This window comes from Furipterus horrens, unplaced genomic scaffold (assembly GCF_987537825.1).
Source record: "Furipterus horrens unplaced genomic scaffold, mFurHor1.1.pri manual_scaffold_2, whole genome shotgun sequence".
Taxonomy (NCBI): domain Eukaryota; kingdom Metazoa; phylum Chordata; class Mammalia; order Chiroptera; family Furipteridae; genus Furipterus; species Furipterus horrens.
Window position 1 is genome coordinate 216,973,249 of NW_028327172.1, and position 13,002 is coordinate 216,986,250.

Sequence of the window (13,002 nt, forward strand, 5' to 3'; positions counted from 1 at the left end):
GTGAGCCACAGGCTCCCGACAGACACGGGAGCATGACGTGCAAGACTGAGGGACAGACACGCAGGCCACACGCCACAGACATGCGGTGGGCGGTCTGAGAGGCCGGCGGAGGCCAGCACTCTCCACAGACTGATAACACGGCAGGCCCAATGACACCCTGTAGCCCAGAAACCTCGGGGGACCTTCCCAGAGCCGTCACTGACCCAAGCACTGGAAGGTTTAGGAAATGTGCAAAGTGGGCACAAGGGACATCTGTCCTCCCACCTGGGACAGCTCACAGGTGCTCTACTTCAAGTGACCCAGGACACAGCCAGGACAGGAGCAGTACAGGCCGGGCCCAGAACCATGTGCCGGGCAGGTCCCTACACAAAGGCATCCGTCCTCATGAGCGCCGGCCACCCTCCTTCACTGGACAGAACACGCCGTCCACTGCCCCACCCCTCCCCGTGGATGCCCGTCCCCACAGAGCCATGCACCCTCCCGCACGGGGGCAGCCTCGTCCGCCCCCAGCCCAGAGCTCACCTGCGTCCAGCTTGACGGGGGCGCTGGGGGCCGCAGGGTGCCCGGGGGGGCTGCCGTCTCTCTGCCCCCTGCTTTCGTCCAGGCTCTCTGCAGGCAAACAGAAGGTGAGAAGGACGAGGTGAGAGCCAACCTGAGTCTGCGTCCCCTGCAGGGGCAGGTGGCCCTCTGCTGCCGCAGGGAAGGGGGGCTTCCCAGACCAGGAAGGGCTCACAGCCACAGGCGTCTTCTTCCTTTTCCACATCCCTCCCCGAAAGAGGGCGAAGGACGTCTGTTATCACTGGGGCGTGGATCGAAATTTCAGGAAGATTTCAGCAACTCCGCATACAATATTAATTTCTATTCTTAAGTCCCAAGAGAACCCGCCAGAGCTGCCTGTGACACTGTCACTGCTGACTTCCCTCTCACCTGCGCCTGCCCTCCGGCGCGCACCTCCCCTCCCCCACCCCCAGGGAGGCTGCAGGAGCATTACTTTGGCTTTCATTTTTTACGCAGTGCATTTTCTACCGATAATGGAAACACGGCCATTGGAATGCATATTTCCCCTTTCTGAAGTACAATATGCTGATGAGGACCAGGAGCAACTGCAGGACCTGTGACCCAGGATCCAGAACGTTCCACGTCTGCTGTAGTTCCTTAACTCCCCTCCTCTCGTGTGAACATTCACAGCAGCAGCTGAGGCCCGAGCTCCCACATGTGAACAGGCAGCTACAACCAGCAGGGCCTCTGACCTCACCAAGAGGCCGGCCTACTAAGCCCCTGGCCTGCAGCCCCTTCCTGGAGCCAGGCCTCCACCTACAAAGGCTGCACATTCTGTCTCCTCCCCGAGGCCCCAGGCCTCTTCCCTCCAAAGAGAGGAGGGGAGGTGCTGACCGTGACCAACGTGTGACCCTGACCTGCGCGCACAGCCCTCCTCCTCGCCCGGGGCCAACATAGGGACGGGCAGGGGCTCCTGGCAGTGCCCACAGAGCGTGGTCGCGGCTGCCCCATCCACTCACTTGCTGTAACTCCTGCTTAAGGGGAAACTCTTGTGTGTCTTGTGGTTTGACTCAGAATAAAAAAGAAAGAACTGCAGGTTTCCCAGAACACTGGAAGGGTCCACAAGACAGCACAAGACAGACACACGTACATGTAACAGACCACAGGCCCACACACCAACCCTAGATCTTACTCGACGGCAGGCAGTGTGGCCGTGGGTCAGACAGCTCTCCACGGGCCGAGTGAGCCATTTCAGGGAGCGACCAGAATCAAAGCGGGCTGAGCCTACGTGCAGTGAGTCTCAACTCTAATGCACGTGTAACGGGACGTAACAGGCAGTTACCGGGTAACGCATATTAAAGTGAATTCAGCAACAGCATTTGCACCACTCCCAGTTCACTGGCAGCAACACACTGCATTACCTGGTCTAAAACAAGATGTAAAAGGTTAATTGGGGCATCAGAGACTGAGAAGCAGAGCTCCCAGGAAAACCCCCCAGGCCAGGAAGGCTTGCGGGGGTCCACACTGTGGGACTGCGCTCAAGGAAGGCCGGGGGGCCGCGCTCTATGCCTGAGGCTTCAGCACGAGGCTGCAGCACCTCCTGCTGCGAGGACATCTGTGCCCCAGGGTCCTCCTGGCACCAACCAAGGGTGCTCAGGGGAAGGGACCCAGGCCCACCTGAGCCCTCAGGGAGAGGCAGGGGAGGCCTGCTTCTCTCGTCAGTTCTCAAAATGTCTGAATGTACTTTTTTTAAAACTAAAGTTTGAAACAACCCGCTCCATGAGGTCTGGCTCGCAGAGCCATTCATTTTCACTTGTGGGACCGTCCCACGCCATTTTACAGCCACACGACCTCCTACGTCAGCGAGTCACCAAGAGGAACAACGGCCGCACCAGCAAGCAGCTGCCACGCCGGCCGGGGAGGCAGCGGGAGCGGAGACCAGGGCTTGTCGCCGCGCTCCCAGGCTGTGACCACACTGGGGTGACGAGGGGCCGCGGCCACGCGCAGGCAGGGACAGAAGACTGAGTGCTGGCGCTGACCGGGACCGCGGCCAGTCCGGGTCTGCCCCCCTCAGCCTTGCTCCTGGGGACTCCTGTCTGTCTCTCGGGGTTACTGTGCCTGGCGCTGTGTGACTGCTCAAAGGTGACGGAGAAGTGTCACTGATGTCATGGAGTCAAGGAGGCCTCTTATCTGTGAGACCTTTGGAGAAGAGGCTACGTATGTCAAAGTGCTCACCGTCGCTTACAAACGGCATGGAGCCAGGCTTTGCCAAGAACCCTTCCAGAGAAACACCCTCACCACTCAACATGGAGGACGATCCCCTGGAAGAATCGGCACCACCCAGCACGCCCAGAACTCTCCAGGGGACAGTGTGCCGTGGTGCCCCCTCTTCTCCCCGCCTCCTCCACGTCTGCAGGGTAGCTTCTCACGGCAGGGCACTTCTGGCCCGCTTCCGCCCTGTGTGTGATAGCACACAGGAGCCCAGCAGGGCACACATGTGCGTGGCTGCACACAGGTCCCGGCAGGCGACACATGGAGCCGGCAACCATCATCTCTCACATGTGCACTGTGGTCCCCATGCAGAGCACCCACAGGTGTGTCTGACCTGCCCTGTGGGACCCCCTGAGTGAGGGGAGGAAGTGTGCTCTGTGGACAAGCTGCCTTCACGAGAAGTGGAGCCCAGAGGCGCCCCCACACTCACCTGCGGGGCCCCTGTGCTTGCGCTCCACCTCCCTGCGGTACTCCTCCAGCGCCTGGTCGGTGAGCGTGCTGAAGGGGTTGGGGCCCGCAGTGCTCACAATGGCGTGCGGCTGGTACTCCTTCTCAATGATGGCCTTGGAGGCTGTCACCAGCTCCCCCTGCGGACAGATACAGAGGCCAGGTCTGCAGGAGCCCTGCGCACGAGGACTCCCTCCTCCCAGGCCGGGGGAACAGGCGGCTCTCGGGGTGCACAGCCCTGGGGCACAGGCTGAGCCACAGCCTTCACTGGGAGCAGACAGAGGAACCCCATTTCGATGTGATCAAGGACATGGAACAGGAGGAAAGAGTTCTAGGAAGGTCCTTGGGTATCGGAAGCAACGGCAGCGAGGTGCAGACAGAGAGCACAGAGCACCTCGTGGAGCACCTCCTGTCCTCGCTGACTGACGGGGCGAGGGGACTTGAAGTCACATCACAGAGCCACAGGTCGCTGCCTGCAGGCAAAGCATGCTGACAGGTCTGCTTCTGTTCCGAGAACACAGGTAAGTTCTATTCTTTTGACATAAACACTAGCATTTGTCTGAGGAATTTGGAAACTGAGCATTTGAAGAAAAGAAAGCAAAGCACTACGCAGCACCCAGGTGGCTCAAACCGTGCCACCTCCCAGGAGGCTTCGGCTGGCAGGCGGGCACAGTGGGTGGGGCAGGCCCGGGAGGGAGCCCGGCGGGCAGCCCTTGGGCCGTGAACTCCGCAGCACACTGCCTCTCGCCCCAGCACAGCTCCGCCCCATAGCTCAGCCTGGTCGGCCCCCAAATACTCAGGAGTTCGCCTTTGAGAGTTAACCGGAACTCACGCACGTGTCCATTACTTAATGACAGCTTCCAAAAACAACTGAAAACAAGAGGTTCCAAGCCATTTTGATCCCGGCCCGGACCATCAGCACTCTCCCCAGCGAGGGGCGGCATCACAGCAGCAGTGTCCCAGCCAGGTGCACAAGAGACGGAGCCAGACCAGGGCCGGGGGAAGCAGGCTGAGCGGCCCCTGTCCCAGGAGCTGGGTACAGAGTGCCTGGAGCACGCCGTGACTGATCCGTGACAGAGACACAGACCCCAGGGGACAAAAGCAACGGGCCTGCTGAAATCAGCAACCTGTGCTCAGAGAGACTCGCGGTTCAAGAGAACCTGGGTAGGGAGCTGCTTTCGGACTGGGCTGACCCACGTGGAGCAGCCGTCCTTCAGAGACAGCCCTGCCTCTCCGAGACGGGGCTTGAATCCTCCTCGGCCACTCGGTAGCCCTGTGGCCCGAGACAAGCTCCTTCCTGTCCACAGGCTGCTCCACCGCCCTCCAGAGGAGCTGCTGGGCCGACCACGGCCGGGCTCCTGAGGAGCTCTAACATGAGACACCTGCTGCCTGGCGGGGTGGCCTGTGTGCCCTGGCATCACCGCCAGTGAAATGGGGAAGAGGTATGAGCTCTGAGAGAAACATGCACGTTCATGGAAGTCAATGTTCAAAGTCAGTCAAGGGAAAGCCATCGAGACCCGACTGGCACAGAGCTCAGGACGGCAAGGCCCAAGGCCCTAGGCCCTTCCTGCGCCAGGATACCGGCTCTCAAGGCGCCGCCGCTTCTCACGGCTGCTCGCGGGAGCTCCCTCCTCAGCGCGGGCCAAGCTGGCATCAGGGAAAAGTCACGCCTGAGACACAGAGAGAAGCAGGCCCCATGGGGAGCCCCTCGGCTGCGAAGTCAGGGAGGGGACGCGAAGGCCCTCGCTGCGTCCCTGAGCTCCCCCCCGCCGCAGGCTCTGTGCCCCGGGCTGAGGCAGCCTGGGTGGTGTGCCAGCCCCAGCTCCTAGGAGGGCAAACCTGGGCGGTGGACCTGACCGCTCTAAGCACCAGGCTTCCCCTGCAAACCTACAGACCTGAACTTCCAGTCTTAGTGCTGGGCCGTGCGCATACGAGGTGCTCAGCACCAAGGCCCCTGAGTGCGTCCACAGGGTGGGCCCGGCCCCCTTGCATTTCTGTCACGCAGCACGAAGGGTGGCGAGCATGCAGCCCCACGTGCACACGGCTGCTGCAGAACAGGAAGTGTGCGACGCGCAGACCCCACGGCAGAGTTCTCAGCCGTGCTGGACGGCTCTCAGCGCAGGCCTTCACAGCCTGCTCTCCGATGACTCAAATCCAGAGGCAGCCAGAATGACTTCTAGCCACACTCCAGCAGGAACAAGCCTGGGTCAAGAGGCCTTGGCTGGGCTTCCTATGCTCTGGGCACTGGAGCGCAGGGTGTGGCTGGGGACTTGCTGCCCCCTTTTCCATCAGAAGACAAGGGAGAAACGGATGCAAAGGAAAGATCTTCCAGAGAAACCCCAACTTCCTTAGTCCCTAACACCTGTTCCTCAGGCTCTCCTTCGGGAAGCGAGAGAACATCCGCAGCACATTAACAGACATGGTCCCTCTCATCTGGTCGAGGAGAAGCTCACCCTGCCAGCAAGCAGCACCACTTCCCAGAAGCACCGTGACCTGTGCTCTGTGGCCCACACACGACACGGAAACAACCCGTGTCGAGGGCATCAGAGGGGGCAGAACACATTCTCACCATCAAATGTGCTCTGTCGTGGGAAAAAGACCAAAAGAGCAAATGGGAGCCCCCAGAAGAGGGCAGTGGGGAAAAGAGAAGCAGGAGCAGGAGCCCATGAACAGGGCGTCGCCTCCGCTAGGCTCGGTGCCCAGCAGCTTCCTCTGCTATCACAGTCCCCACAGAGTCTAGTCTGCAAAGGACGCGGGACTCACCGGAAATCTCACTCCCACCGCCAGCCAGGGAGGGGCCCAGGCCTACACCGAGGCAGCTGGCACAGGCCGCTGGGACGCACACCCAAGTCTGAGCACCGCTGCACGAGCAAAACCAGAGCTGCAACTGGATGAGGGGGCAGCTGGGACAGCAGCCGTCCCAACAGCGAACGCACCTGCCCCCTAAGCAGGCAGCCGGGTAAAGGCACAAACACCCCCTGCCACCTACGGCCAGAGAGCCTGCCCGCTTCGGCTCCACCTGCACAGCTGGGGGGCTGCTCTGCCCGGTGAGCCCCTGGGGCTCAGGACTCAACACACCTTCACACACCTGAGATAAACGAGTGAGAAACTGACAAGATCCCACAGCACAGAAGCATGAAAAACAGGCAAACGGGGCAAGAGGCCGGCTCTCTCCCGTTCTGAGAAGCTCCTCCAAGAGAGCTGCAGGGAGTACATTTTAAGGACAAGAGGAAATGAAACCGGTTGAGAAAATACACAAACCTGCAAGATAATGTTATTAGTGAGGATTCCAGACAAGAATACAGAATGTCTGCGACAAATCTGCTTCTCTCTGGCAACTGGAACATGGATAAAACGATACTTGCATCTCACTGGAGGTGTGTTAACTGACAGAAAGGCCCCGAGGATTCCCTCCAGACAAGGGCAAACAACCGAGACCGCGAGCCTGCAGTCGGCCCCCGCCCTCTGCACCGCGTCCTGCACGCCGGCAGCCGCGGAGCTCGGGGCAGGCAGCTCTCCGCCCTGGGCACATCACGCCAGATGATCCCCCTACTGAACAAGGGTTATAGCTTTCAAATTTTCACAAGTCTTTCCCCACTGCAACATTTAAAAAGTTACCTAGGGGTTTTTTAAAGGTCAAATAAATACATTTCATCAACAAGGGCTGACGAAGGCTCTTGTTCATCTCCCGCTCCTGTAAAATGAGAGCTTTCAGTCACGCCACCTCCGACTGCACAGTCATCACATTAGGGTCACAGCGGAGCAGGTGAAGGGGGAGGTCCCACGGAGCACTGCCAGCACTGACCAGTCACACACAGAACTTCCGAAAAGGACCCCATCGCTAACACGGCCACTTCTCCACAACACGGAGAACGCTGGAAGGTGTAGAAATAACCTCCCACCAAATGCGCGCGTGCAGAACAGAGCCTGCTGAGCCGTCTCACAGATGACCAGGAGACCTGTGCACGGCCACGTCAGGAACCACGCTGCCGCCAGCGGGCGCGGACGGGTGCGGAACGGGCAGGAGGAAGGCGCACGTGCCGACAGGGAGCCGAGGGGGGCAGTGAGTACCTTTCTACAAGAGAGAGGCTTAGCTGGACTAAAGGTCTGCTCTGTGAGCGCGAGCCCTTCGATTGTCTCCGTGCAGTCAGACAGGGGTGCATCCTGCAACAGTAAACGGAGTCAGCGGAGCCCCAGGCCCAGCCTCACGTGCCGACCGAGCCCACAGGGCAGTGCCGCCAAGAGCATGCAGCAGAGACAGCGCTCACGGGAAGGCGGGGGGGCGTGGGAGCAATGGCGACCACACAGGGACAGGAACATCGCTGGCCGGTCAGAAGGGGCAGCGACCATCCCCGGCCCTCCAGCCTCGTGTAAGGTTTCCGAGGCAACTGCTTACACGGTTCCCCTCAGTGGGCCCCGAGGCGCTGTCCCTTTACAGAAGTGCGGCTCACCGTGGACCACACGGACAGGCACCCTCGGCGGCCCCTCTCCCCACGCAGCACGCTGCCACAGACAGCAATGTGCACAAGAGCAAGTCCACCCAACCCCTCGTCCAGCACTTCCCACGGAGCACAGCACTCCCACCAGGCGGGTCGGCCCCCAGGCGGCCCTGCCACCGGCACAGGCATGCACGGCACGGAGCGGACTGGGGGGGACGCACCCGGGCATGCTCGTGCTGGGCCTCCTACCCAGGGAAACATGGCTGTGACTTCTTACCAGGAAGGTTTTGAACAAAGACCAGTTGCCTAGAACACTTACCTGCTAGGCATGCTCTCCCACCTTAAGAACGACAAGAACCATTTCTGAGCCCTCACCTGGACAAGGCTCCTGTCCACCACTACACCAGACAGGACCTGGGACTGGGGGCCGGCCGTCTTAATGTCCTGTAAGTTCTGCTCTCGGATCTGATGGCAAAAACAAGAAACACACATCAGCAGCACAGGGACGCCGCTCCGGGCCTGGAACTTATGCCCCACAGCCACGCGCCAGCCGCACCTCCCGTGTGCCCTCTGCCCCCACTGGTCCAGGGTGACCACCCAGCCTGCCGGGCGGTGCTGACCCCTGCCCTCTCAGCAGCCATAGGTCTGAGGCCAGAGAGGGCCCATTCCTACATTCGGCACCTCCTGGATGACAGGGGCAAGCACACGCTCACTAGAGGGGAACACTCCCTGCGTGTCCATCGTATGGGACACTGTGACAGGGCAGGTCTCATGTTCTGACACACCACACGCGCACAGGCAGGGACAGGCCGTGCAGCACCCAGTTATGTCCTGCCGTGGAATCACCAAGTCAAGAGCCACGGGCCCCAGCCACCTGTACTCCCACGCCACAGGGCTAGCACTACAGCAGAAGCGGTGCCCAGGCGACCCCAGCCAGTGGTGGCGGCGGGAGAAGTCCGCAGCCGGAGCAAGCACGCCCTGCCCCCGCGGCAGCGAGCGGCCCGCCCCCACACCCGAGCACACACCTTGTTCCTCATCTCCTGGACCTCCTTCGGGTTTGTGTTCAGCGGAACAAACAGGTTGGGGACAGCAGAGGTGGAAGTTCTATGTCCATCCTCTTTAGTCCACTGCAATATCAAGAACAGGTGAAAGGTCAGAACAGGGACAACAGGAAGTGACACCATAGCATCCAATCTGTCCACCTCCTCTCACACCTGGTCATGCACTGACCCTCGCAGAGAGTGAACCAATGCCCATGCTCCTGGGCCACCGCAGCGGTTGCATGGGGCCGGGCGGGTCTGGACAGAAGCCAGGAGTGGTGGAGGCCAGAGTTGTGACGAACTGGCCGGGGCCATTTAGAAAGCCCGGCTGAAATCTAGGGTCTGACACAGGCCGACGACAGGGCCGTGCCCGCAACTCCCGTGGACTGGCCAGTGGGACCCTTCAGAGCACATTGGTTCACCGCTCTGAGCGCTGTCGACACCAAAGCCAGCTGAAAGCATGAGATGACAGGGTTGTAGGAAGCGCTGTGACGTGCCACCCAGAGGAAGGGACGATTTGGCACTGGGAAGCAAGAGTGGGCATCACCAACGTTCTGCATTAAAATAAACTACAGCATCAGAATGCGCTGTTTGCGTAGCTATTTCAACCCCCAAAATTGCTGAATCAACGCTTATGCACCTGGAGGAAGATTCGTGATGTCAAATATTTCACATAACTTCACATTTTGTTACAAAAATACCCCAAACGAACAGGAGGCGCTGTGACCCGGACCAGAGGCTGCCAGGCGTCGGGGCGCGTCGTCAGCACCTTAACCAGACGTGACCTTGTATTCACGCTGTGACTGCGGCAGGAGGAGGCCCTGAGCATGAAAGCCAGCCGCCTCGGAGAGCAAGGGTCATGCTGCTCAGAGTGCTTTCCGGGGGCACAAAGGAGCATGAGCCCTAAGACGTGAGAGGAAGCGGCGGGCGCGGAGCTGGGAGGTACTCACTGACGTCATCTTCAGATTAAACAACTCCTGCTCTCCGTTAAAGACAATTTCCAGTCAAGACAAGAAAACAGCCACCTCAGGAGCTTGACGTGTTTGCAAACTTAAAACGATCATTGTGAGTGAACATACCAACCTGGGAGCGTGCACAGGCGTGTCCCTCCAGGACAGGACACACGTCCCAGTGCCGACCACGGTCTCCCTCCACGGTGGCACTGACTACAAGGCCCCGGCGAGCTCGCCCCTCTCACGCTAACCGTAAACTCAGCCAAAACTGTGGCTGCCCACAGACTTGGGGACAGGTCGGCCCAGCACTCAGCACCGCAGACTGGGGCTGGCAGCAGAAAGTGGCGCAGGCCCACTCCCTTTAACAAGTAAGAGCAGTAAGAACGCAACAAGTGACACGCACAGAGAAAGAGGGAGGGGCGGCCCGGGCTCGGACCCGGAGCCACTCGCCTGCACGGGGGCGCGCTGGCTGAGGGGCACAGAGCTCTCTCCCCAGCTGTACACCAGGAAGACACCAGGACTGCCTGGGAGCATAGGACCCCCTTCCTGACACGCCTCTGAGGTGAGCGCGCTGTGATGTGGGGACAGGGGGCCCCGCGTGCTGACAGGCACCCACCGTGTTGGGACGTCTGAGCTCATCTCATCTGCACTACAGAGCTAGTCACACAGGGGTGGACATGTCCCACCTCCAGGTCCGCAGGACCCCACTGCAGGAGCAGGGACTGTCACAGGCTAGGCGAGGGGCCGGGTGGCCACGGGCGCCTGCCCTGCCCTCGGGCCGTGCCGCAGCCGGCAGGTCCGCAGATCCTCGGCCGCGGCCGCCTACTCACATGCAACAGTCCATGCAGGAGGCAGCTGGGAGAGCGTTCGGAGGCTCTGGGACGGGGGGAGGCTAAGAAGGCGGGGCGGGGCCGGTGGAGAGGACAGCGCGCGCCCACGGGGAAACTGCGTAAGAAAGCATGGGAGACGCTCAAGTACAGATTTAGTGACTCCAGAAGCCACCAGCGGGGACAGCACTGAGCAGACAGGCTAGGACTGAGCTGCCTTCTGGTGCGTGAAGGATTAAGGTTCCGCAAAGACAGCGTGAGTTAAACGGCAGCTCCTGGGCTCAGGCTGATGCACGCGTTGGTGGGTACTTCTGCTACAGACGCAGCTAAGTAGCGGTGCAGGTACTGGACTGGGACAGTGCATCTTAAGCAGTTTCAAGCAGACAGTATTACTTGCACTACGGCTGGCGCGTAAAGCGGGGGTGGGCTCTGGCTGAAGAGGGTTAAGGGGAAGGCCCACCTTATATGGGGTCAGCAGGGCTGGGTCCCAGAGCCTCCGAAGTCCCAGCTCCCCAACTTGCTCTACATCATCTAACTATGAACAGTAAGGTAGGCACAGACCAAGCAGTTGGTAATACAGCTTGGCACGCAGACACCGGACGAGAGAGACTGCAGCAAGGGTTTCACGTGATCGTGTGTAATGTTCGTCCACACCTTAGTCTTCGACTTGGGGCTGCTTCCATTCTGCCCTTCCTCAGAGGCATCGTCCCCCCGGCCAGAGTTCAGCCACCTTGTCTTCTCTCGTTGCTGCCTCTGAAAACTGTGTCTGAGGGGAGAGCAAGTGCCCGAGTCACCGTCACTAGCGAAGGAGTGACCTGTGAGGGCAGCAGGAGGCTCCATGTCGCTGCACTTCTTCGACTTCTCCCTCAGGGCCGGGTAGCGGTAAGGGTAGCCCGTTCTGTAGCCCTAGGGTCGAAGGAGAGCAAAAGACAGTCAGTGCTCCACGCCCGCAACAGACGCCCCACGGACAACTGTGTGGGAACCCCGGCAGGCGTGGAGCCTGTGCACACGCCACAGCGCGGCAAGTCCACTCCTAGGCGCGCGCCCCCCCGACGTGCAAACACGCCCATCAGAACAAAGGCATCCTTCGCTCTTCCCTTGAAATGCTGCCTGATCAAAAGGAGAGGCCACGCGCAGGCCCCAGAGCCACTTCACAGCTTACAGTAGAACGTACGGGCTCATTCCTTCTTTGAGAAAGTGGACGTCTGCAGTGACCTTGTCGGAACCCATCCAGGCTGCCCCTGCAGACACTGAAAGGAGCCCCTCTCCCAGGGCGCGGTCCTCGGCAGCCTCCGCCCACTCAGTGCTGAGCGAGCGCGTGACGAGCACCGAGTCGTGGCCCGGGGTCAGTGGTCGCTGTCCAGTCTACTTCTTACAAACCACGCGGCCTCCTAACACTCAGAGTGGCGGCACAGTCTGTGCCTACGAAGGGCACCGCAGAGAAGAGCCTTGTTATAATGAACGTGTCACAGATCGGCCTCTCATCCTCTACTTTCCTCCCCCATCAAATCAGAGTCACTGCCCAATTCTGATTTCCTTCTCCATTTGCCAGAACGTTCTGAGTGCACAAGATGGGGCAGCTGCTGTTCTCTCTCCTGCTCCCACTTGACTTTTGGGTACAAGAGGGTGAAACGTCACAGTATTTGCCGGGAAGAGAGAGGAAGGGCTGTAAGCCAGGGCCACCCCAGCGCGGGTCACACTGCGGGCCCGAGGGTGACTGACGCATGGGCCCCGCTGTCCCTCTCTCAAACCTTCCCTGAGTGTGCCCTTCCTGAGGCTGTACTACCCTGTCTGCCACCTGCCTCCAACTGCTCCTTCCATCTTCTTGGTGAGCCCTGCCGCTCTCCCCGCTCCCCGGCCAGTCCCGCCCACGCGGCCTCTGCCCCGCAGCGCTACCCATGCTCCGTCAGGGCACAGACCACAGGTGCTGGCTGCCTCTGCCACTTGCCCATTTCCCTGACCAAGGCAAGAACCGCGTCCTATTCACGGCCACAGGCTCATGAGCAGGTGGTTGAGTTACAAATGCAAGTCATCTTTACTAAGCAAATGAATTCAGAAGTTACGGGAGATTCTACTCACAGCTCCTTCACTGACCGAATCTGCTCCTGTGGACCCTTAGCCCCTGAGTGCACCCTGAATCAGATCCATGAATTCTTTTTGTTTCAAAGTCTTCAGGAAAGTTAACCCTCCTGCAGCCACCTATCCCATCTGTGGCCTGTTCCGAAAGTCAGACCTGTCTTACGTGAGACTAGAATATGTCCCACCGGGGCCAGCGCTGCCCTCTGGAGCACCCAGAACAGCCCTACAGCACAACGAGTCCCAGGGCTCCCTTGTCCCACGTTGCCATGACAGGTCATCGTGTCCTCCGGGAGGAAGGACTCCCAAAGCCCCTCTCAGAGGTGACAGTGCAGCATGAAAGGGCCCCATTACAGAGCCATCTGTCTTACAATGTGGTGGCTCCGATCCTATGGGCCTCCTCCTGAGTAACTGGAGACCCCGGCGGGGTCAGAGACGAACCTGAAATTCA

At 60.0% G+C, this 13,002-nt stretch overlaps 1 protein-coding gene across 6 annotated transcripts in view; it reads right to left on the reverse strand.

Annotated features, from left to right (window-relative positions):
• Positions 1 to 13,002, reverse strand: part of ADD1 (adducin 1) — a 79,784-nt gene that overhangs the window by 3,245 nt on the left and 63,537 nt on the right. For 3 of the 6 annotated variants that reach the window (XM_090267148.1, XM_090267149.1, XM_090267153.1), the window contains 6 exons: positions 11,037 to 11,381; positions 8,681 to 8,782; positions 8,031 to 8,120; positions 7,288 to 7,380; positions 3,200 to 3,356; positions 523 to 609 (listed from right to left, as the gene is read on the reverse strand). In XM_090267148.1, the coding sequence (XP_090123274.1) occupies positions 523 to 609; positions 3,200 to 3,356; positions 7,288 to 7,380; positions 8,031 to 8,120; positions 8,681 to 8,782; positions 11,037 to 11,381 (874 nt within the window). The remainder of the gene's footprint in view (positions 1 to 522; positions 610 to 3,199; positions 3,357 to 7,287; positions 7,381 to 8,030; positions 8,121 to 8,680; positions 8,783 to 11,036; positions 11,382 to 13,002) is intronic. The other 3 variants (XM_090267151.1, XM_090267152.1, XM_090267150.1) reach the window with 3 other exon arrangements.